The 26,433-nt window shown below is 39.4% G+C and overlaps 2 protein-coding genes across 2 annotated transcripts; both read right to left on the reverse strand.

Annotated features, from left to right (window-relative positions):
* Positions 1–710: 710 nt before the first annotated feature.
* Positions 711–8,219, reverse strand: pcolcea (procollagen C-endopeptidase enhancer a). The gene is made up of 9 exons (XM_078266273.1): positions 8,068–8,219; positions 4,907–5,015; positions 4,554–4,812; positions 3,330–3,454; positions 3,066–3,202; positions 2,629–2,960; positions 2,459–2,536; positions 1,162–1,332; positions 711–1,057 (listed from the first exon to the last, which is right to left on the reverse strand). The coding sequence occupies exons 1-9, from the start codon at positions 8,154–8,156 to the stop codon at positions 927–929; spliced, it is 1,431 nt and encodes a 476-aa protein (XP_078122399.1). The 5' UTR covers positions 8,157–8,219; the 3' UTR covers positions 711–926.
* A 4,194-nt stretch (positions 8,220–12,413) lies between these two features.
* Positions 12,414–24,245, reverse strand: vamp2 (vesicle-associated membrane protein 2). The gene is made up of 5 exons (XM_078266429.1): positions 23,946–24,245; positions 18,305–18,401; positions 17,853–18,011; positions 17,563–17,614; positions 12,414–17,321 (listed from the first exon to the last, which is right to left on the reverse strand). Coding segments are annotated over exons 1-5 (327 nt in total). The 5' UTR covers positions 23,948–24,245; the 3' UTR covers positions 12,414–17,304.
* Between the last annotated feature and the right edge of the window lie 2,188 nt (positions 24,246–26,433).

Raw genomic sequence — 26,433 nt, forward strand, 5'->3', positions numbered from 1 at the left:
AGGAGTCTGACCCGTTGCCTTTGTTCAGGAGATACATGTTTAGTAGTATATAGTACAGGTTATTATTATACATATTTTGCAATAATATTCATATGGATACATATTACAATTTGATACCGTTTCTGACATTTCTGTTAATCCAAGGGAGTGCATCCTTGTGTTAAAAGATTCATAATACAATGTTATATATAATAATTTACAGTTGGAGTTAGCAGTCATTGCAATAGCATAGTATTCAAGCTCTTGTTTTCTGTCAGTTTGGACCATATGAACATCAATTCATTTATGTATTTATTTTCTTCATTTGCTTATTTCTTCTTTTTTTTAAATGGCTCAGAGCTGATCCCAGACCATCCTGGAGCGTCACCAGGTCTTGATAGATAACAAACAAAGAGCATCTTTGGAAGGAAGAGTAACATTTTTCATTGAGATCTAATTTAAATCTGATTTTAGACAGTTCGTTTTTCTCATTTAGATTTAAAAACAACACAAAGAAACATTCTGGGATCATTAATCTACATGCCTAACACTACTTGACTAATTGTCAACTCCTGCACAGGATTTTAAACAGACCTACTTTGGAAGCAAATTGGATTAGGAATATTTTATCTTGAGTGCTATAATGCTTTAGATCCACTAGGTGGACTCAGAGCCACAGTTGGAGAGAGCTAGAGCTGCAAAGGTATAAAAAAAAAGATGCAGTCAAACCATTTCAAAGAGATATAAAACCTTTATTCATATATAAATTACAAATGTTAGGTTCGGCAGGTGTTTGAATAAAAGTATTTGTATTCTTTAAAATGGTGGATAAAACTATATATTTTACTGTAATGTTGCTTTAATAGATCTGTATTTCACATTGTAATATCTGGATTTGTGTGTTTGGTATGTTATCTGAATTTCCTGGCCTGAACAGAAGTGTGACATTAACATGGTTGGTCGTTGATATTCATTAATAATTTGTCATGGGGTGCTTTGTATGGAGCTGTAAATGCACCAGGTTCCAGGGTACCACGTCCAGCTTCATTCACTTGACCCATTATAATGTAGTTGGCACCTATTGGAAGAAGATATGACCAGAAAGATTGATCAGTATTATACTTTTGAGAAAATGGAAATGCTAATAAGCTGTGGTAGTGTGTGTATATAAATCCAAGATACCTCTTCGGAGCAACGGGCACTTCTTGCACTGTGACACCAGCTTAACCGACATGGTCTCTCCGACTTGTGTGATTGTTAGTCGACCTGCCTTGTAGACCTTAATGAGGGAGATGCTAACAAAAAGAGTGCCTCGGGGCCCGGGGGCCAGAGAGTTCACCTTCCCGGTTATCACTGAAAAAGGAGGGCTCAGTCAGAACACAACATCTGATTGGTTACTTGCTGCATATGTGAAGGGTAAAGCAGGATTTATGCTTCTGCAGGGTCTTTGCGCAGAGCTTACGCTGTAGTCTACGTAAGTGGCCTTTGGTTTATACTTGTGCGCTGGTGTCTGCTTCATTTTAGCGTATCTCTTTAAGAGTATAGCAGGGCCGGCATGTGTGTGAGCGAGCGAGCAAGTGAGAGAGTGACGGGGATTAGCTTCGAGCGAGTACCGACTCTGGAGGCTAGACGGAGAAACAAAGTGTCTCCTATGGCGTCATTTTGATGCTACCAAGCCATCACCTCCCGTTAGCATTCCATTGACTGCCATTCATTTTGGCGCAACTTTGACAGCGAATAACTTTACATCTGAAGCGTTTAAAGACTTTATTTGTCCATTGTTTATTTCTAAAGAAACACAACAATGTATAAAAGGCTCAATTACCTTGTATCTCACGTTATGGCTCCGTAGTAGACTTTTTTGTAAAAATAGACACAACGATTGTGTCATAACTACGCAACTTACTGTTGCATAGTAGAGGAATTACCGTATAGTACAGGAGAAGCTCGCAGGCAGTTTCGAGAAGTTTAATTACTAATGTTAACTAGCATTTTAGTTAGCAATAATTAGCCTGTGTCCATGTTATCTCCTTTCATATACCTACGCTCTCCGTCTCTGCAAGATTCGGAATGATTGAGATTTCTCTTGTCACAGCTACCAGAAGACTTACAACTTTCAGACACGTTGCTCACGTCACATTTACATCGTCTCTCTCAGTTGGAGGCTGCGCAGTAACGCTCAGCCATCACCAGAAAAGTGCTTCCGTCCAGAGCAACGGGATATGTTGGTCCATTTTATATATGTCTATGGGTACCAAGCCAGGGCCAAGTGGACCAATCACATTTGTTGTGTTCTGTGTAGCCGCAACATGTAGTTAAATTTTTTTTATAAGTACACTTTAGGCTACGGCACAGGGTACAGCATAGAGTCCGTATCTACACTACACACGTATCCATGCATGTACCCACGCACGTACCCACGCACGTACCTACGGTGTCGATTTAATGCAGGACTATCAATTGGCTTTAAGAAACTTACCAAATTCACTTGCACAGAAACTGGTCTTGATGGTTCCATCTCTTTTACAGGCTTTGGCACACAGAGGATTTTGAAGAACTGAAACATAAAGAATGCATAAAAAGACATTAAACATTAGATATACATCTTGTGCACATTGAAACACAAGCATAGCACATAACTTCACCCACCAGGCCTCTTTCCATTTGGTCTTGTGATGGGAACCCTCCCGCCTGTGGTCGCCTGTCCCTGGCCTCTTGTGGGTTTGACTGGTTTGGGTATCTCAGGTGGCACATATTTGGCGGTGGGGACGGGGGGCTGTGTGGTGACAGCAGGAGGTTTAGATTCAGCTGTTTTGACTGCAGGTTTTGGGGGGATGGACCTCGTACTGGCTCCTGAGTCCAATGTTGGTATCTGAGAACCAGGTGGGACGCTGGTATAGTGGGCAAGGAATCCATCAGATGTCACACTGAGATCCGACACGAATTGGACCAGTAGCACGTTGCCGCTGGTAATGATGGGCCTGGACAAGAGACAGGTAGAAGATGAGGTGGAAAGTTAAGTTAGGAGTTGATTTTATATTGACTTTAAAGGCCAACAAACACCTTTAGAGATATCTGTCACTTACTGTGGGGCCTGATCGCCACAATATCTTCCAATCAGCCTTGAATCATCTTTCTCTCCACCGTTAAAGAATGCCACATAGTCAAACCGACAATAGGTGTCAGCCTCCAAGACGAACTTATCAAACTTCACTTGGATTACCTGGTACCCAGAAAGAAACAGAAATATGACTATAAATGATCACTTAAACATTTGTTTTCCATGCAGGGTGTGTAGAGACTTAAATAAAATAAAATGTTTCCATGTTGGGAGTGAGTGTGCTGCCGACCATATCAGGCTCCACAGTGATAAGCCAGGAGCAGCTGGTTCCTGCAGGATATTTCTTGTCAGGCCAGTTGGGCGTCATGATCTCTCCCTGGGCTTTTGTCATCTTCCCCCCACAGAACTGCTGGTCTGAAACAAGTCGTACACACTCCATCAGATTAAAGAATGAAGATAACAGTAAACTATTTTCTAAGAAGTATGCAAAGTACCGATGTGTTCACTAATTTTTTCTTGATCATTTTTTTTTTACTTTTAAGTTTGGAATAGTTGATCATATGTTAAATCAATGCCACTTATCATGACGTTTAAGATATTGTTTGCACAATTAAGAGCTAGTATCCTTAATCTAGCTGTTAATTTGGCATAATCAAAAGTATCCATCAGGGAAATACATCGTACAAGCTCAGGGGCTTAGCATTAACCTTGGCCCTACAAACTTCTAGTATCACTTTTACGCAAAAAATACTCAAATAAATTAATGTTATTTCCTTCATGGTTGATAGATCTTTAATATGCCTTAGGCATAAGAAAAGGTAGAAAAAGCTATATCTTTTTTTAGCCTCTACACTGAGAAAGGAATACTGTGTTTCATAATAAAAGACAACTGGAGAAGATTTCACTGTAGTCTTGTTTTACAGTACTAGCAAGTTGTGTTCACTCTTGATGTTTGATGCAAATCTCCTTTTAGTGTGAACTGTTGGAAATAGTTGCTTGATACATCTGTGAGCAACCCCTTTATGAGCTCAGTAACATTGAGGATTGAGGGAGAGAAATGCTGCTGAATTGATGAGCAAGGTAAACTAAACTAAGCTGTTAGGTAGCTAAGTTTACTTGTAAAACATGTACTAGCATTATTAATGGTTAATGTACTTATCATTTATATATCAGTTATAAGCTATTAATAGGAGCACATTTTGCTTAATAAGTTGCTATTAAAGTTGGATTTTTGTCCAGATCCTCTGCAGTCTTTTTTCCAGAAGGATAAGTGGGTTATACTGTCCAATCAGTAAAAGGGGATTTTCACAACTTATTGCTTTATTTGTAATTAAGAATTTAGGTCTGAAAAGCTCAATTATAAATTATTATGAATAATTATGTGAGTGGTTTTGCAGTATCATTTGAAAATGTATGTGCTGCATTCTGGGCCTAGTTTACATAATTAGTGGTGTGTTGGTAAGCCCATGTAGGCTTAATATAAAATAAAAAAAGAAATATTGTGACCACATACCGTCTACGTACGGTTTGGCTCCACTGAAATAGGCCACAAATCCTCTACCCTGCGTCTCTGCATCAGACCCCATCTCTAGCATCATGGTGTTTGTGGTAGAAATAAGAGCGCCAGGCCGGAATGTTCCACAAAAGCGGCCTAGTTTTTGCACCAAGTTGGAATGGCCGTTGTAAACATCCAGATAGTCATAGCGGCACTGTGAGTCAGCCTCCAGGTCAAAAATGCGGAAAGAGAGCATGACCACATTTCCCTCTGGGACCTGGGAACCAGAGAGATTGTATATGAGTCAGACACTGAGACACTGAGTGAGGAAGGAGTCAGTATTTAGACATGTTGCAGGGTAAGGGACTCACAGTGATACGCCAGGTACATTTGCTGTTGGGTTTGTAGAAGCTTGGGAACCCCTCACTGCCAACAAAGCCTGAGTCTGTGACCAGGTCTCCTCCACAGTAGAACACAGGCCTGTGATGAAGGAGACAGTGGGGAAAATATCATGGACAGCACTAATGGCATTGTAGGTCTAGGCATGGCCGTATCTACCATTGAGGACACCGAGCTCCGGACCTTGGTATTATTTTTCCCAATGATAAAAAAAAAAAGAAAAGTTATTTAACTGCCTAAAATAAACGTGTTGTTCCTCTGGGACCAACATGGTTTTGAAGCTACTGTTATACAATAGTTGCTCTCCAAACGTCTTATAAATGGGCATATTAGGTCAGGGAAATTAAAAAAATGTCGACCTCGGTATTGCTGAAATCATGGATACGGGCCTGGGTCTAGGAGACAATAGGTGCGTTCCGCACGGATAGTACTTGTACTTTTTAGAGTAAAAGTACACTTCTAAGCAGTTCTAAGAACTACTCTCCCCCAAAATCTTCTTTTCCGTTTGTATTCCCACTGGCCAAGTGGCCATAGGGACTGGTAGGAGGGGTAATGGAGTGACGCAAGCATGGCAGCGGTCTTTATAGCATCGTCACTAGACCTTAGTGTCACATACAACAACAACAAAGCAGCATGGAGGAGGCCGTACATGGCCAGCAGTGCCTGCACCTCCGCATCAGTCCACTTTTCCGAGTTCCGCATTCCGTCCATTCTTGTAGTAATTCACGTAATGTTTTGCTTAACACAGACGGGGCTTTATTATACTCGGAACAGACCCCGCCTCTGCCTGCTGCGCTGTGGACGTGTGTGTGTGTGTGTGTGACGGCCGGCGAGCCGCAGGACACGCTTGTGGAGTTTAACTCCGAAAAGACAGTTAACCACAGGTTCCCGTTAATCTTATGATGGACATGTGTTGTGATATTTAAACAAACGAACCGTCAACGGCGAAATGAAAGTCTCTTATTTACGAGAGCGGTCTGAGAGACCTCCAGTTTACAGCGAGGTGTCTGAGCATGACTTCATGGAGGTTCTCAACTCCGAAAACTTTGAAGCAAATTGTCAATTCGGCATCAATTTTCGCAAGACTGCCTATATTTGAAATCTTAACAGTTAATTTCTCGCCTAAAATGTTGTCAGAAGTGAATTTAATGATGAATAAGATGGTGAAAATTGTTAAAAATGTCCCGTTGGTGGTTGTTGCTCTGTCTGCAAGTTCCGAGTTGGCAGTGGGCGTGACTTATAAGTTCGACCAATCAAGTACACCTAGGAAAAGGGAAAAGGGAAAAGACAATGCTCTGAAGTAGGAGCTAAAAAAGTACGCTACTGTGGCCAGAGGAACTTAAAAATACCCAAATTTTTCCTGTCGGAACACGACACGTGTTCTAGGAATGTTTAGTTCTAAGAACTGCAAAAATCCCTCTGGTCGGAAAGCCCCTAATATAACCGCAGTAATACAAGTCCCCTGAGAATCTCTCAACTTCCAACAGATACAAGTATGTTGACTGACTTTTAACAGTCTGTCTTTGAACTCTGACTAATAGGCCACTGACGTGCTGTAGAGAAACTGAGTATACTGTAAGTAAACAAGGATTTTCATTATCTGACCGTCAGACCATAAGTCATTAGCCTCTACAGGGTGAACATGTTGCTCCATTTATTGATGCATTTGATTCCCCAAATTTAAGTCTGTAATTAGATGTCCTAAGATCAAGCAAGTAAAAACAAAAAGAAAAGAAAAATAGTCATCCCAACATCAAGTTGTTTGTGTCAACACTTAAGCTCTGCAGCAGGAACATGTTTAGCTAAAGACGATTTATTAACACAGATCCTTGTTTACTTATACTGTACTCATCCATCTCAATCATGAAATAGTAAAGCCTTAAAATAGATGTGAGGCCTCACTTTATTTGAAAAGTCAAGTGTTGACACTGACTGTTATGTATGGAGTACCAAAGTGTAGCTATGTTAAATAATTGAATGAGTGATTATAAAAACAAATAGTCGAAGAAGAATTCTGTTAATCCATACAGGATTTCCAGAGTCTACAGAGAGGATGCAAATTGTCACAAATTGTCAAAAGTAACAACATTGGTGATTATTTAGTTTCCTGATATTCAGGTATCAACAATGAGCTATCAGAGAAAAGTGTACATGTGTACTTTGACTACATTTTTATCCAACCACTAAACATCAGAATCCCCATGCAGTGTTGAATGAAAATGAAGTTATGCCACAGCTCACAATTGTCATATACAGTAATGTGGATGCCACATGGAAAAGAAATCACTCTGGATGGGGGCCATGGTTTAAAATATCAGGGAACTACTGCATTAATTAAAGTGATGAAAATGAAGAAGCATGAACAAAAACGCTAATTATCTTGCTTTGCAAACACTCACAAAGCTCAAAACTAATTTCACAGAAGGGAACATTCCCTATATCAGGCTGTTGCCAGCAGGTATACATATACATTTGTATACTTGTGAGCTAAGAAGAAAATGCCTCTTATTATAAAGTTGGCGGGGTTTTTTTGTTGACATTTTATAGGCATTTGCAGTCTGTGGTGTGGAGAGTTGTTGTTTTTGGCTCAACTGAAAAAAGGATGTTCAAATTATTCATGACACACAAGAAGTAAGAAAGTTAGAAAAGCATTTGTCAGCCATCCCCCATACGTATAAGTAAACATATACTTAGATGCAAAGGAAAAACAGTTTCCCACAAACTAGGAGCTTAAACAGCAGAACCCCAGCAAACAGTCAGACGCTTGCTGATTAGAGCCAAGATGTCCAGAGCCAGAGCCAAGTTGTTCTGACTCGACCCCACAGGCAGGCAGAACCAAAAGCATTAACATCTGTGGCGGCTCAGCCACTGCAGACTCAGCATGCCTCACATCATGAGCTCTGTGCCCAATCAAACACTGTACTGGAAAGAATTTACTTACAGAGACAGGAAAGAATTCAGAGTATTTTTAGTGCTTAAGTTACAGACTCTTGTGAACGTAATTAATGGATTTTTGTTCACACTAAGAATAGTAGCCTCACGTAAAATATCATAAAAGTCACATAAATAAAGATTATAATTCATTTCAAGACATGTCCATGACACATTTCTCAAATATACACAATCTCCTCACCTGGTGTTGTTGGTCTGCTGAGCTGTCGTCCATTCTAAACTCAGAGACAGGAACAAGAAGAGACCCCAGATGCAGCCCACATGCGTCATGATGCAGCGTGCACACAAAGTGAAGCAGACTGTTGCAGAAAAGGGAGATGGTAGCAGGAGGCAAGAGATGAAAGATATAGGGGGAGGCCGCTCGCTCGGGATGGGCGGAGAGTACAAATAAGTGGGGAGGACTCGGAGGGGGCAGAAAGTTCGGGAATGGATGAAGATACGGGCAGAGATGCTGAAAGGACAACAGCAGCCATGAGGGGAGGGGGGGGGGGTGACGTGAGTGGGGGAGGGAGGGAGGCGAAGGCTCTAATTAGAGCCAGATGTTTCCCCATAATAACCCTGGTTTCAATACAACAGAGGGGGCATCTAGGAAAGAGGTGCAGAGGGGAGCACTGTCAGAAGTTGTGGCTGAGGCTTTGTGAACATTCAGAAAGGAGTGTATCTTTGTATAGCAGATGTTTCTGGTTCTCTACTTGGTTGAAACTTAAGAAGCTTTAAATTACCATTAACATCCATCCTGAGTGTCTGGCTGATCATTATGCAGGGTGCACAGGTGGGTGCAGAGCCAGGGGCTCTATATGGGCTGTAGCACTCAACTAGTAAAGCCATAAATCTTTACATTCCACAACAACATGCCAGACCCTCAATTTACTCTACATAATCTTTTCTTGATAGAATGATCAACTTCAGCCATAGTTTTAAACAAAATGCATAAAGGATCTAAAAGAAGCTCCAATAGGATCTAGGAAAACTAATGATCTCTTCCCTCTTACCATATTTCCCTAAGCCCCAGGGGCGCCTTTGGCTCCAAAACATGTCTATTTGTCCCCTCAATCCTCCAAGGCAAGAATAACACTCTGGAGGGGGGCGTATTCTTTCACTGTTAAAATTCACTGAAGAGCAAACACTCTGGCCTACATTACCGAGGCATGTGGAGGGGATGCTGTTTCAGTAATGCTATAAAAAAAATCAGCCACTTTTACAGACTACACAGCTGCAACACCTGGATCAAAGTCTGGAACAGGCAGGATGGACAGCTCATAAAGGGACAAAGCAGAGTTTGCACAGAGAGATTGTGTCTCCAGGTGGCATGTGACTATGACTTTAGCAGGTTTCATTTACGCTGAGATTGAACTGCTCATAGTGAGCTGGAGAAATGAGAATCCCCTGATCCTGCTGTGCTGTGTTTGTGTTAACCCAAAGTCCTGATAAGAGGCAGAAGACGCAGGAATGCAATGACATGCACTCTGTTGGGGGGGCGGACAGCATCTGAGTCTGTGTGCACAACTGTACAGCCACTGCCATTTTGTGTGGGAGTAACAGTGACCTTTACACTTAGCAAGAATCCAAGCCAAGGGGTGTAGGTTTCTGCAATAACTCCTGACGAAACCTTCGCTGTGCATTCCTTTTGGAGAGGCAAAAGGAATAGCACTGGGGGGGGGGTAGATGACTGTTGTGAAGGGGTAGACAGATCAGATGGGTAAGGAGAGGAGGGTTGGAGCAATCAGAAAAATGGAAAACAAAGTTAAAACGAGCTGACAGAGAGACAGTGTAACAAAGTGAAGCGTCGTTTTTGCATGCACCCTGGAGTTAGGTCATGGTCATGCCTCCCTCAGCTAACAGATGACTATTATTATTACTCCAAACATTCCCTCTGCAAATTACTCTCCTAATATGTCCAAGATCATCTCTATGATTCATAAAAACACCATTCAATGTGACACTGCGCTGGAGAGGTGGAAAACAGATTGAAAATGAATGTGTGCAGTTCTGTGAGCCATTTGGAAAGGTGACGGACCAAAACGGATGATTTCATAACAATCTTAGACCCATATTTTGTCTGTAATTGTGGTTCCTTCTCAAATTTACTCTCCGCAGTTTAAAAAATAGATCAATCTTTGAATTATGCAGTGCACTTGGCCAAATTCCATGTGACCACAGCAATAAATAGAAACACATGCACAGAGATCGAGATTTGACAGAAATGATGTCTCTGGTGATAATCTGAGACATCCTACAAGAGCATGACGGATGGAGACAGGCACTAGAGGACTCCAAACTGTAAGTATGAAACATCATTTGTCATCAGTTTCTAACAGCATCTGAGTTGTCTTCATTAGCTTCTCTCAGATTTAAAGTGGGATGGGATTAAAGCATAACAGCTTTTTCCTTGATACAGTTCATTGTGAACTCCATGAGAAAGTGTGATATTGTGCGATTAGTGTATGGACAATGTGCTAAAGAGCTCATATAGCACCTCATTTGGCATTTCCAGGATGTTGCAATGAAGTGAAATATTATAATAAGGATCCTAAAACACGCTGTAGATGCATGTCTGTCTAGCGACAGCTAAAATAAAGCGTACAGTATCACACTTAAAGCTGTGAGCCTTTTACTTACTTTTCATGGCAACTGCTCAGGAGACACATTATCATGAGTACAAAGGATGGTAATGACAGTAGCATAGCTAGGAAAGTAAATCCCCTTCACAGACATCCAGTCATGCCTGACTTGTTAACTATGTGGATGACTAATTGGCCAACAAATGTGGTAAAAGAAAAGGAATTGTTGTTGCAGTGATGTATTTTTCCTACTTGAAAATACATTAAAAAAGCAACATAAACTACATTTTTAGCATAAAACTACAGTGCTAAAAACATTTGTTATGTTATTTGGAATATGCTACCTTGTAGGCTTTATGGAGAAATGTATTTTTAATACAATAATTTGATCTTCAAAACAATACTACATACGTATGATGAATTAGCTGACATCTTTCCCTCTGAACACTGACAGACATTTTTGTGTGAGTGGGTCCACAAAGGCCTACATGTCAAAAAACTAAATAAAATGTAGGCCTCTATGTCCATACCCGGAATTCGCTTTTGTCATGGTGACACCTGGTGGTAACAACTTAAAACTACAGCTTGGGTGGCGGAGCTGCTGAGAGCGGTGGGTCCATTCGGTCCATTCGACTTCACCGTATCCATTTCCCGTGTAGTTTCAAGTTCTATGAACAAACCTTTCCCCCTCACAATATTTCCACAATGTGATATAACCAGACCAGACACTATTAGTTCCATAGTGATGATTGCTTATTAGGCTTCGGCTAATATCACGACGGTTAGTAGCCTATTAGCCGGTAGTCCGGTGTGCTTTATGGACCGACAAGTGATTTGATTTGAAGCTAACGTTAGTCAGTCGTGGACGCAGGTTAAGAGTATTTTGCGCTGACCAAGCAACTGAAGAAAGAAAATGAATGAAATGCCAGTGCTGCAATGTGTCAGCAATGTGTCCTTCACCAAGCACGAAAACTGCTAATAATGCCCGAAATAAACCCTTCCTTTCCGTGTTTACTAGCATTTTGAGAGTTAGCGAGACGTGTCTTGTAGTTAATGCGGTTGCATGTGAAACGTATTCATCATGAGCTAAAAGATAAGCGAAATATGAGCAGGAAGTGGATAGTTATCAGGATTTGGATGCAATCTAAGGACCCGACTGGTGTACTTCAAAATTAAAGTCGCCGGAAGCGACTCTTACTGCTGTTTTTTTTTTTTACAATAAACAGTAGCCTTTGTCTACACCATTTTTTTTACTACTCCTGCACGACTCTATCACGACTACCATTAGCCTACTAGTGAAAGACTATAGCAATGGAATGAACCAGGGCACCGCTCCATTATTCTGCATGGATGGAAATGTTAGGAAAAAGCCTATTCCTAGAGTATTTATAACCCTAAAAGTACTGCATGAGCCACAACAGAGGTTTAATAATCTGTGAGATATGCACTGTTATACAGTGGTGTGCAAAGCCTGCATGCACATGTTGCTGACATACACCAATGAATTGAAAATAATGTGAATGCTTCATAGATTTCAATGATAATCTGAGTTACGTTTGATTGTTTCATGATTTCCAACCATATGGTTTTTCATACTCTTTGAGAGAGGGGATCATAGTTTTGATAATTGAGATAGATGGGACTTAGGGAACATACCATTTGTGTGCCTGCATGTTTATGGTGGTATGTGTGTTAGAGTGAGGCAGGATGTGGAGAAGTGACTCTGGACGAATGCAGAAATGGGCCCTTTTATGGCTCCAGGTCTCCTTGTACTTTTGAGACACACTTGCATGTAATAAGGATGAATTAAATCAAGAGATTTCTCTTTGTATTGATAATAAATTTATGCTTATTAATACAGGTTAGATAAGATCCCAGAATTGCGGTCAAAATTGCATCCGCCCATTGTTGCACACCCACAAAGCACGTGAAGCACACACACAAAAGTACAAGTTGTCATAGATACTGTTTTTTCCAATATACATATATTTCATGATGTTCATCAATATAATAAGACATTGATAGATTTACACTACAATTATTTTATGTACTTTAGGTTTTCATTCAGTCTCCTCTTCTTTAAGTTGAGTCAACCTTGTTTAGTTTCTAATCCCATACCAAATGACAGCACAATAAATCTATCAATAAATAAAAGCAAAGGAAAAGGAAAAAAGTAAGATAAAACTGAGCACATTGCCCATGATCCTCCAGTCCTGTCCCTCCTGTAAGGCCAGATGACCAGGGGCAATATGGGCCTTCATCTCAGAAACCCCAGTCCCAAAGAGAAATCAAAATCTTTCCTCAAAAATAAACGGATTTAAACAAAAAATATATCTTGTAGATACAAACGGCAATCTGATGTAAACTGTAGAATCATTCTAAGCATTCTGGACAATTGAAGGTAAAAATACTCCTTTTTCCCATTAACTTCCCATTTTCTTTACCTTTACCAATCAGTGCTTACATACAAACAATTCAGTGACATCTGGAGTTATTACTAAATTGATGCAAAAGGAAAACACAATATTTGGTTCGAAAATAAAACATATATTAAGTAGAATATTGTACAATTATAGCCATCCAGTGAACATTCAGAGACTCAAAAGGTTCCCTCCTTTTGCTGCATTCATCACATTTGGGGGTGACGGTAAACGTTGCACATATCACATGATGCTTTGTCGAAGGATTGGATCTTCTGTTGGTCTCTTTCTTTCTGCCTGTTTCCTTCCAAGTTTGAATAACAAGTTCACGAGTTATAATTCAAACCTGGAAGATGGTCTGAACACTTTTTCCGTGTTGGCATCTTGCATTTTGGATCACCCCCAAATGACCTGAACACAGCGTTAAGTTGAGATCACTGAACAATTCTTGAGGTTGACACATAAGACAATATTCTCCACCGAATCATGTTCCCATCCCACCAAAATGAATGAATCACAACAGAAAAAGTGCCACGATGTTAAAATATATACGCACTTCTTTTCATACAGACAGTAAAGCAACGGAAAAAGAGAGCACTCACTTCATTTTCACTGTTGTGACCAAATTGGTTGAGCACTCACAACAGTTAGATTCATAGATAACACAGAAGCCCTACCCCAATCATTAGTGTTATTTCACTTCAGCCCACTGTGTGGTTAACCCCTGCAGGATGGCTAAAAGGACCACATTGTAACCCTATAATGATTTTCTATTGCCAAAAACCCAATTCTCCACTTTGCTAATATAGTTTTGTCCTCATATATACTTGGGAAATTGCTAATACCTTAAACCTGAGGATATAGGACCCCTACCCCCCAAAACACCCCCATATTACAACACCAAACAATGCAGATTTTTTTATAACGTTTTTCTAGGTTCATTTTAAATAGCTATAGTTAGTTCACGTATCTTTTCATTTTAGAACTTGGCAGCACTATGGAGACAAAAAGGAAGAGTTGTGCTATTATTAGTTACAGGATTATGTGTCTAAAAACCTGTTACAGATCAGAGGCTCTTCAGACCTGGATAGGCATTGTTGGGGCAGACTGTATTTGAGATTTGAAGCATGTTATGTTTTGGTTTAACTTGCATATGTTAGAATGGCACACTTACAAGCCAAACTGACACTATATAAATAGTGTGTAATAGTTAAAAGGTCCTGTAATCTGTGGATAAATAGTGTAATGGTATAAGCTATTTAAAACCGACTTGGATAGTTTGGATAACCTGTTTCTCTCCGCTTGTTTTTGATGGCAATTGGCAGCGTAAGCATGGAAATCTGGTCTTTGGTAATCTTCTGCAGTTTACTTTTGCTCTGTTTGGAGGAAAACATGGGACGGGGAGGAGAGGGCTTGTTAAAGTTAGGGTCCGTCCTAATAGAACTGGCCGGCAGATCTGTAACCTGTCTGCTTGTGTACTTCAGTGGTCAAGGAAACAACGTGCCCTCACTCTGAGATTTAAGCGGCCTAATCTGTCAGGATAAACCGGGGATATTCCCAACACAGAGCTATTCTAACAAACACACACACACACACACACACACACACACACGTTGATGCACCCGCGCACACACACACACACACACACAGTAGGATTCTGAATAAGTGAGTTGAGCAAAGGGGGGCAGGTTGGTCTGATCAGCTGGTAGGAGAGATAAAAATGTTGAAAAGAGACAAAGCTACTAAGGCTTTACACACACTTGTTTTTGAAATATTGTTGGTGATTTTGTGGTCGTCAAATCTATTCTGACTGTGACTGTAGCCTACTGTAAGATCTAAAATCAAAACTTATACATTGTAGGATTGACATTAGTGGCAGTAGAGCATAAGCTGAGTTGCTTCCTGTTCAGCATTTCTTAATGCAGGCCTGCATACTTAAAAATTGTCCATTTCATGAGACACAGATTTCACTGAATCACTGAATTCCAACAAATTCAGATCTTATATTTAGCACAAGTAAAACTCTGTAAATAAAGACCTTCTAGAGTTGAAAGTAAAATAGTTTATATCAAGGACTTTTAGGTGTATGTCATCTCATGTTCATGTGTACAAGGCCTTAGTTTGACAGCGCATTAAAAAACAAGTGCATCATATTGCCCTGCTCTCCTGCTCATAAAGTAGCCAAAAGGGTAGTATACACAGGAGTAGATGCCAGAAACATGTAAAAGAATGTTTTAAGACCAAACCAGCGAGGGCACCAATGAAAGAAATAACTGCAATAAGAATAGAAGCCTCTCCCTTGTTGCTTGGCAGTGTATAACGCACAGAGCTGAATTACAAAAAACACACCAGACAGAGGTAAAGAGGATCTTACTGCTGTGTGGCAGCAAATAGTACTGATTGCACACTTCCTCTTTACCTGTCTGTTTCACACAAAAATATACTATAATAAAAATAGAATCTATTATATTTAAAAAAGAAAAAAAGGCCTTAACTATAGGGAGAAACACTGAGACAGAACCACTGCGCTAGCAAAACACTCTTCTTAAGAGTGCTATGTTTTGAATAATTGCTTCTCACGTTTCTTGTCGCTAACTTTTGACAGTGAATTACTGAGCCTATCCCAAAGTTACTGACCTAAAACTCAACTGAATCTGAATTTGACATTTCCTCATTAGCCTCTGTCCATGTTCCTAAATTTGCAAATAAGGCTGACTTGTCTCTTTTTTTATGTGCTCTTCATGTGGAGAGGTTTTGCTGCACGAGGATCTCCTTTGGCCAGGCTATTGACCAGCCAGACAGCGCCATCAAAAACAAGGTTGTTTGTGCATTTTAAACAGATTCCTTCTCTGCAGTCAGCCACTCCCCCTACACAGACTAAAAGTGTGAGGGTGTGTTTGACTGGAATTATTCTACAGTAACTAATAGAAGTGACTGGAGACTAAGGCTTTTCAGTATCCATGTAGGTAACAGGCCAGTAAGAATTAACCTTTGCTTTATGGAAATTAATCAATTCATGCAATGGCCCCGTTTTATCACCTGGCATTAGAATTGTTTGTTTTTTTCAAGTCCATATCCACAGTTTGACATTAATGACATCTCCACAGTATACTGTAAGTGTAATGTTAAGATAACATCACACATATTACAAAAGAAAGTAATTTGGACTGAGATTGAAAGTCTAATCCCTTACAGCTATTAACTATAACTATTTTCTCCTATGGTTTGTATGACCGACGTTTTTGACACAAGTTTCGTCGCCTGTATTTTTTTTTGAAAGATACTTACACTTACATGTGCTACGGTAAGACCATTTGCACTAGACTGCAATGAAGGAATGTTTTCGAAATAAGACACTACGTAATATTTAAATAAAAAAGAAACATCTACAGACATTGGTCCAACTGTACTATGGCAGTTTAGAAATTAGCAGAAGACATTGAGGTGTTCAAGCATGCCGACAGACAGAAGAGGTGTTAGGATGTTAAAGATGAAAGTTATTAGAGTGAAATGGAGAAATAGAAATGACACAGATACTGGGAGGATCAGATGGAAAGGGCTGGGAAATGATGATTACGAGGGATTAGTTGGACAATTCATGCATTATTTGTATGTTTGATCAATATCAGTGAGCATTAACTCTCTCAGAAAGCCAGTAAAGAAGCTAAGACTTGAACTCTTTGATGGCATCAAGTTATAGAAATCTGGAGCTATAGTAAAGCTGAAGAAGTTTTGTCTATGTCATAGTTACATTTTGTTGTAACTTTATGATATTTTCTTAGTACAAGTTTTAGTTCTCTGGCTTATTTTGGACTTTCTTAGTGGACACGAGTAATACAGATGAACTCGAAAAATCAAATGGTATTTCCATTGTCAACGCCACTGTGCAAAAATACACCGAAAAGAGAGAGTAAGCAGGGGGCGGACAGATGATGATAACATGCAAGATACACACTTTGATTAATAGGCAGTAGTTAACGCTGAAGCATACGTAAAATTAATACAAAAATTAAAAAATACAAAATGCACACACACACACACACGCGCACACACACCTACAAAACAGTATATATCAGAATAAAACTCTACAAAGAACTATATATATCAGTTATGTAACAATTATCGCCAATCGTTGTTTCCTTTTCTGTTGTTGCATCGTCACAAGTGTTTGGTTCTCAGTATGGCAGGTTAGAAAAGCCAAGAGGACCCAGAAAGGAGACAGGGCCACACACTCACAGGACAAATATTGACAGGGGTCCAGAGGCGAGGTGGTGGAAGTGGGGGAGCCATGGGACCCTGAAGGTTTAGGTGTGTTATATCGAGGCTAATCGGGAGATATACATAATAAATGAATTATCATGGTTAATTTTGTAATCAATTTGAGGGTGTTTTTTTCTGTAGCAAGGAAGGATTAGACTGGGGTAGGAGCAACTCTTCTTAGGTGCTGAAGTACACTGAAGAAAGAAAGGAAAAAAGGAAAGTCTCATTCATAATGTTTCAAATATGTATACGTTATCAAACCAACATCTGCCAACAACTTTCCTAGATTTCAAGTTCATTTTTTCATTCAGGGACATGCCTTATACTATACAGTATCTATGTGTAGAATGTGAGAATCAGTTTTTATAGTTGATTAAGTCCATTAAGATAACAGTGACAAATCTATGTGCACAAAAACGTTAGAAGGATCCTTACCAATAATGACGATGAGGACAATCACGCATATCACACCCAGGATAATCATCATCTGTAGTCAGTGGATTTTCAGAAAGTCATTAGAAAAGCAGTCAAATTTGACCACAACTACAGTATTTGTAAAGCAACGTCTTAAAAGCACAAGAATCACACCAAAAGTTCCCATTTCCCATCCGTATTGTTAGTCATGCTTTTTTTTTTTTTCATTTGTCTGCAAACAGGGACTTCTAAGGCTGCCTTTATACACACAGGTATTTGCTCTTCAAGTAAGCACGTCTGCATGTCCTCACCTTGGCATTCTTCCACCAGTATTTATTCTTCAGTTTTGCAGCGCTGGTCTCAAACTGAGAGGCTCCAGCCTGCAGGGCATCAGCCCTATCGTCCAGTTCTGACAGCTTCTGATCACGCTCCAGGACCTTATCCACATTTACACGCATGATATCCACCACCTGGAGAAAGACACGCAAAGCAATGTAGTGAAATCAGCTACCAAGATACAACGACTCTGTGTGAGGGACCGACAGGATGGAGCTGGACCTGGATAAGGATTATGATTAAATGTTGTTTATTAAGTTTCACGTCAAATCATGTTTTTTTTTTACGTTTGAAATTTGTATTGTATGTGTGCAAGCGGAGAAGATTAAGTAACCAGTAACTGCCCATTGAATGATGCTAAAACCGTAAATGTCTACATCTTAGCCTGACAACACGACTTTGGGTTTGCAGAGACGTGTGCACTCACCTCATCCACTTGTGCCTGTGTCTGCTGCAGACGACGGTTGCTGGTGAGGTTGGGGGGCTGATTCCCTCCATCTGCAGGGGCTCCGGCTGGGGCAGACCTAATGATGGAAAAAATACAAATATTTCTTATACAAAATACACATACATCACAGGATTTCTTTTTTGAGAATGATTACAAAACAGAAAAAGGAAAGAAGACAATAGTTTGGCCTGAAAAATAATAATAAAATAAAATAATAAATAAATAAAATAATCAGTTATTAAAGTCATATTTAACCATATTTTAAATGTCTTCTAATTGATTACAGAAAATTACATTTACATTTTTGCAATGCTTAAGTATGTGTCTAACTCTGCCTGATGTAGTAAACTGATGAAATGTTGGAATGCAGATTAAATATTTCATATACACTCATGTCCTCAAGATGTGTACCTTGCCCCACTCCTGCTCTATGATATTTTATATCTGTAATCCAACATATTTTAGGAAGGGGGTAAAGCAAAAAAAAGACAAATATTTAATGTGGGGTGCTCACAAATATATTATTTGGGAGACCATGAGCTGTTTTTACACACTCAGTTGGTATATTTGCTCACAGATTGTAAGGTGAATTAAACAGTGCTTGGAGCTAACAGATAATGGCAGTATCACAGAGACACTACTGGCACTTTGCTGTGTATAAAAAAAAAGGATGCAAGAGTGCAAACATTTATGTTGGGTATTGGGAATTGTACATCTCATCCAATTTGAATTCAAGATTTGGAAGATTTAATGTGTTCCAAAAATGAGCATTTCCAAATGTTAGTGCTGGAGAGTCCATATAATTACCTTCTATTACAAAGAGAATCAACTACTGAAGGTCTTGCAAATGTCAAATTGGTTTGTCATGTCGTGTATTGCTAATTATGTTCCATCACCCCCCTGTTGTTGTGTAAATCGTACATGATGAATAATGAAAAACCTGTATTGAGTGTTAGCTTTGGGGTACACAGCAAAAACGATAGACTAATCTGTATATGTCATGCAGACAAATCATTAGTGATCCAAGACTTATCTAAAACATAAAGCTCAACATCATGTAACAGCTGAACCACTACCTATTTAAATAAACACAATATCAAAATGTGTTAGATTCACCAAATAGGCATAATTCTAAAGGGTATACTTTTTAAATGTTAAAAAAGTAAAGCACTTTTAATGTTTTTTTGTCTGAAATGCTGTCTAATTTAAAAGATACAGACTCCACTAAAGTGAAAATTGAACCTTGCATTTCATCATTGAGATGCAGAGTATGCAGCATGCGCAACAACCACACACAGCAGGCACAAAAACAGTACGATTGATTAACCATAATTATAAAATTAACAACAAATCAATTTCAAATCATTTTAAACGAGATATGATTCTCTCAACCTACCAATATCAGTTAACCTCCAATAATATGTGCCCATATCAATTAAAAGTCTTAACATAGTCCCTGAACATTAACTCTTAAACATTCTGCAACTCGATATAGCAACAGATACAGTACATTAAATAAGCAAATGGAAAATGCTTAAAAGGTTTAAATTACTTAAATATTGCATGCAGTCTTGAGTAGTACAGCGTGCTACATTTAGCACGCTGTACTACTGTCTATCAATCCAGAGAAATCAATACGACTAGACTTTCTAAAATTAGAAAGTTAAATTGACTAAGGCTGTAGTATCTTCTGGCAAAGTTACCTTACCTCATCTACTCTACCAGTGTGAGACAAAACTCTGTATAAAGGTCACCTTTACACGCTCACACATACTAATCCGCTAACAACAACAAATCCTTTTGAATACCGTATTTTCCGGACTATAAGTCGCTCCGGAGTATAAATCGCATCAGTCAAAAAAATGCGTCATGAAGAGGAAAAAAACATATATAAGTGGCACTGGACTATAAATCGCATTTATTTAGAAATTTATTTCACAAAATCCAAGACCAAGAACGGGACATTTAATCTGGAAAGGCAAGTTATTAAACTACACAATAGCACACAGATCAAGGGGCTGAATACGGTAGGTGTCCGGTATGTTAACGTAACGTAACTGCACTGTTGACGAGCCTCTCCCAGCAGCACGTTGTTCAAGCACCCATCTGTGGACTCCTTCCTCCAGCTCTGGCCATCTGGATTTCAGCGCGCGACTAGCTTTCTTTGTTTTCTTCACTGCAGTAAGACTAACCTTTTCGCCAGTCCCTCACAAGTTTCTCACTCACTCCAAACTTTCGTTCTGCTGCTCGATTACCGTTTTCGGCTGCGCATTTTACTGCCTGCAGTTTCTTTTCTTTCTCAGTTGTCTTTAGGAGCAGCATATAGTTGTCACAAGCCTAGAGCGCCTCTCGCGGCTGTAGACGGTAATGTTTTCAGCATGAAATAACATTTAAAAACATGTTAAATTATATATATTTTGATATATAAGTCGCACCTGACTATAAGTCGCAGGACCAGCCAAAGTATGAAAAAAAGTGCAACTTATAGTCCGGAAAATACGGTAGTTGGCCTAATGGGGCTGGTGGTCTCTGTCAGCTGACAACCAGCCCTAACAGAAACTGCCAATGTAAAAAACCCAAGGCTACCTGTGAGATATATATATATATATATCTTTGTTTGAGACACATAATAATAATAATTCACTTTATATATATATATATATATATATATATATATATATATATATATATAGTATTGCTTAAAAGTTGAGAGTTATCATTCTACAATTACTGTGTTTATAGGGGTGTAACGATACATTGATTTTGATCGATGTATCATTACAAACTTCAACGATCCAATATTATCGATACAAAGTGAAAATATCGATACATTTCGTCATCTTTAAGATGCACCTTTATTTGGAGATTCCCACTTTAATTTATTTTTTTCATTAAAAAGAGTAGTTTGTTTTTAATTTAAATGTCTGGAAGAGCTTAGTAATGAAATTGTCAAATCATATTTTAGTTGCTTTTTGTAAATATATATAAATGTAACTTATTGTGTTAAATGGGCTTATGTATCGTCTTGTATCGGTCGCAGGCCCCTGAATTAAATCGAATGGACATTGTATCGTGGCAGACTTTGTGATATCAGCAAATATTGTATCGTTGTCCGAAGAATCGATATAATATTGTATTGTGATAATACGATGTGTTAAAAGTTGTGTTAATAGTTTACATTCACTGCCTAATATTTAACTATATAACATCTATGTAATTACTGTATGCTTCTTTTCACTTGCCAGCAACGAGTGTCACTACAGAGGTGTAATGTGTGCAGCGGTTCACGCTATCATCACCTATGAACTGGCACCCCAACCAAGTCAACCAGGATGAGTTGCTAGTGCAGCGACAGATTTCTCCCCCGCCTCCACATCCTGTTCATACAGCCTACTGCGTTCAATGGATGGGCAAACTGCGAGCTCCACACACAGGTGGGCTCACTACTTCTAATCTGTGCCACGTTAGTGCATAATCTTCATTTTTAATTAAAAATAATAAACTAAATTTGGTCTTTACATGCTTCATTGATGCAGTCAACAGATATTGGTGGTGAATGTAACCCGGTGAACCTACAGTATATCACTGGTATAAAAAAAAACACAAATGTCATCCTTTTGACAAAAACTCTCTCTCCACCTGCTGATAAATTTGCATGTGGATGTAACTACATGCAGAGAACCCATACTTCAGTTTCACCCTAGTACTCCCAGAGCATAATAAGGGACAACATAAGAATAGAATTGACAGGAATTCACTTTTTAATCAAACATTAAAAATACAAAAAGAAAACCTGATTTGATAAAAACCTAACATATTGGATTGGTAAGGTTTCACATCTGTCTCTCTACAGTCCACTGCCAATGTCAGGTGTGCCATGAAAGCTAAATATATTCAACCCTCTTTCAAGATAGAGCTTATAAAAATAGTCTCGCAATGTGGTTTCCAAGGAGGCCTCCTGCGACATTGAGGGGTCTGTGCAAGGTTTTCAGGGGTCCCTGATGAAATGAGGACTCATTGGAACAATTATCGTACACCCTATTTACCCTAAAAGTCGACATATAGATAAATAAATAGAATATCATCAGATCCTTTTACATTTGATTTAATCTAACAATAAGGCTACTAAAAATATATATATATATATATATATATATATATATTCTGTTTGTTTGGTCCCTGTGATGCTGTCTGAATTTGAGCACTGGAGAGCGACATTTCAGCACTGGACAGCGCCACAGCAGCCCAGACAAGAAACCGTCTGATCCCAGCCTCACTATCCCATTCTGTTAGATGTCACTGAACTGGAACCTGACCCAGAGCACTCACTTCTTTCATTTCTGGCCGTATATACACAAACACACCAGGCCTACATAAGGTCCTGTAAGACATCACGTTTCACGACGAGCACGACCGGCCTGTAAATACACTGGAAGCCTACCACACACACCGAGGGCGGGGAGGTTCCTCATGGGGTATGGATTTTAAACACTTGGATGAACAATTACAACCAAATGTTGGTGACAATGTAACTAATATAGCCCACAGAGGGAGTGTTAACAAATATGTCGCCACAATCCAATGACATGTCGTGTGTTGGCACCATGTTTTAACTGCCTGCTATGCAAAAACTGACAGACGAGGTTGTCACGGCTATCGTTCCTTAGCCTACCATTTATATATTTGTATCAGTCGAACACAGAAAGGGCAAATAAGGCACAAGAAGAGGGACATTTAAAAGAGTTAATTTTCCCCTGAAGGCTCACACAGCCTGAAATATGGTGAGATATGTTATATAGCTGTCCGCCCTCGCACGACAATCGACGACATTCAGTAAGGAGGCTAGGCTATCCCCACCCCCCGCTGTGGGTTGCAAATATCACGTAAACTAGGCCTAAGCCTACTTCAGAGCTAATAATATCATCGTCTATAAGAAGGTCTGTAGAGTTTTCGTCGAATAATGTCGACGCTTTAAATGTTCAACACGGTGTCCTTGCTGTTTCTTGAATTAGCTTAATCGTCACCTGTGGTTCAGCGACACAACACGAAGGCCTGTACATGTTCAATAAGGTCAAAAAGGCTTTATTTTATACGACGTTTTCTTCATGTGGTTTTAATTAGCCTGTGGGTAATCGGACAGACGATGTCCTTTTCAAATCAAACCAGTCCAAACTGGAAAGAAATGCGTGCGTGCTGGCTCCGGTGAAAAGCAACAGACGACTAAATAAAAGAGGCACGCGATAAACACTGAGCTCGTTTAACGTTACCGTGTAAACGCCAGAAATAAGGGTATATAATAATGTCTTTAAACCCGATAAACCCTCCGTGTGCTCCAAGGTTAGGCCGACGCGTTAGCCTCTACAGTTACGTTTGGGTCATATTATCAGAGAAATAAGATCTGTAAAAATAAATTCAAAAGCAGTAAGCTATATACCAGTGATATACTGACTAACGTGACTCCAGTGAAATGACCTCAGTATTTGATGGAAAAGACACACAAGAGTCTATATTCAGACACCGTTAATCCGAGATAGCATGCCAACATCAGTCGTGAGGACGAAATTGGAATTCATTATCCGGATTTTAAAAAGAAAAGAGCTTTAAACGATTTTGTACTCACATTTTCCTGGTAGTATTGGCTGGACAGCTGTGCTGAAATCCGGACTGGAAATGTTAGCGCGGTCTAAGTGGCTGGCAGATGGATGTGGATTGCCTTCTGCGCTCCTCTCTACCCTCTGGCACCCTTTGGTTGGTTATTGTGGCGTTTCCCTGCCTATATAGCCTAGGAGGAGCGCTGGCTTGTATATCTTCCACTGAGATGTTTCCCCTCGCTACAAAACCTGCTTTCCTCTCCCTGTTATACTCTACGGCGATGCGGCACCTGCAGGCTAATACTGGAACCCGGTGCTGTCAGAGTCCGTGCAGTAATGAAGGTGTAATAAACAGCCGCCTGGATTAGGTGGACAAAGATGGCTCGATGACGTCAATCGCGGCGAGTTTCATGTTGAAATGGGTGACCGGATCTTCAGACACACCGTTTTATCACCCAGGTCGGCGCTGTTTTAATCTATATATGCTGATATTGGGGCTCTATGTATATTTCCTTTAAATGCATTACATGTCATGATCATGCTTGGGTTTAAAGCTTCAGTAAAAGAGCTTATTTATATTGCAAGTCTGTGTGTCAACAAAATGGCGTTCCTCGAAGGGGGCGTGGCGAGCTTCGCAGTAGGTGTCTGATTATCTTTCATAGTAGTCTACATATGGGTAGGGATGTAGTGGAGAGTAAACCCACATCAAAGCATTTGACCAACCTTTTGTTTAAAGAACAATGTGTCACTGTTATTTCAGGCTGGTACTAATCGGCATTACATTCAGTAGGCCTATGTTACTGTAAATCAGATATAATGAATGGGAGGATAGGGTCTTTTAAGGCACATGTCATTAAGTTTGGCCCTTGGACCCCTTCCTGCTCCCTGAGGGAGGTTCTGGAGTTTCCCAAGCAAAGTAAAACAAACTAACCGGATCATTACAAAATAACCCAATGGATTTAGATTTTGTTCTTCTAAATAGATGATTCATACTATATGATGACCCATTATATATTTTTATATTTATATTTTTAGCCTTCTCTCCAAACAAGGAAATACATACATGTTAATTGATAGTTCTTAATTTGTTGGTGTGAATTAAATTTCCATTAAATTAAATAGTGTTTTCGGTGCTGATAGTGGTGTTAATATATACTGTATATATATGTATATATATATATATATATATATACATATATATATATATATATATATACACAGATACTTGACTGTATATCCTGTTGGTGTACATTTTCATAAAAAGTCTTCATAAATCCCACTGCTTGGACAGATTTTTGAATGCATAAATACAGCGTCTCTCATAAAAAATGTTGCATTATAATCACACTGATGTTGGGAGAGATACTTTATATTGTGTATATTTGTTTTGTGCATCCAAGTGTTTACTGTTGTGCTGATAACTAACACTGGAGCAATCCCTAACCAATCACTCAAATATCCAGTTACATATCCGACCTACTAAATCTCACTTGACCTTACTTGACACATCAATTTTCTTTCTGCGCAGCTCGAGTCCCGTTGCCGCAAAGAAATTACACAGGCTGAAAATCTCATGTGAGTTTCTAAATCCATTCTCAGTCTCACCACTGAACTCTTGCTTGACCAAATACAGTGTAGATGTTTTCTAGAATAGTTTCTTCTCCCTTGTTTAGTGATAAAAGAAAAGAAAATCACGTTCTTCTGTTATTCTTTGCATTAACAATCATTACCACAGTATGTTTCCATATGAGGCTATTTGTTCATTCTTTTTATGATTAAGTAAGTTGAATAAATTCACAGATGGAGGGGGAGTGGTGGCCTAGAGGTCAAAGAAGCGAGCTTGTGTCCGGGAGTTCGCCGTTTCAATCCCCAGACCGACAGGATAACATCTGGGTGGGGAAAGTGAAAAGAGCAACACTTGTCCCTCCCTTATGACTGAGGTGCCCTTGAGCAAGGCCCTTAACCTCCAACCGCTCCAGTGGAGCTGCTCAGTGGCCAGCAGATCAGACTGTGGTTGTACTGGGCAGCTTCCAGGTATGAATGTGTAACTGTGTGGCAGGTCGTTGTTGCAAATGAGAATTTGGTCTCAATTGACTTACCTGGATAAATAATTGTTAAAAAAACACTGAACTGAAGCAACTTCTACAAGCAAAATGTTTATCCATTCTCAGAAACAGAAGCATTTAAAAGCATTTACTGTGGCTAAAGATTAAGTAACAAGAAATGTTACATGACCTTTTCATTACATATTTCTGATATGAGTTTCTCTCCAGCTAATTTTTGGCTGATACATAATAGCATCATCAACTGCTGTTTGCTTTGTCCACTATCACCTTATTTAACCCTCAATTTCATGATGGTCTATATAACCCATATCGTTACATATCTTCACTGTAACTGAAACTATTACCGACACATGTTGTCAGTCATTTTGCCACACCACTGGCAATTTGTCATCTGAACACTGCATGTACAAGCTATATTGTGTGGTTCCAAAAAAGGATGTAGGTTCAGTCT

The sequence above is a fragment of the Sander vitreus genome, chromosome 13 (genome assembly GCF_031162955.1).
Source record: "Sander vitreus isolate 19-12246 chromosome 13, sanVit1, whole genome shotgun sequence".
Classification (NCBI taxonomy): Eukaryota; Metazoa; Chordata; class Actinopteri; order Perciformes; family Percidae; genus Sander; species Sander vitreus.

Coding starts and splice junctions, on each gene's coding strand:
- pcolcea (XM_078266273.1), bottom strand. CDS start 8,156: ATGACGCATGTGGGCTGCATCTGGGGTCTCTTCTTGTTCCTGTCTCTG. Junction 3,203..3,329: donor TCACTGTGGAGCCTGATATG/GTCGGCAGCACA, acceptor TCTGGGTACCAG/GTAATCCAAGTGAAGTTTGA. Junction 2,961..3,065: donor TGTGGCGATCAGGCCCCACA/GTAAGTGACAGA, acceptor TCTCTTGTCCAG/GCCCATCATTACCAGCGGCA.
- vamp2 (XM_078266429.1), bottom strand. Junction 18,012..18,304: donor CACAGGCACAAGTGGATGAG/GTGAGTGCACAC, acceptor GTCTTTCTCCAG/GTGGTGGATATCATGCGTGT. Junction 17,615..17,852: donor ACTGGTGGAAGAATGCCAAG/GTGAGGACATGC, acceptor CACTGACTACAG/ATGATGATTATCCTGGGTGT.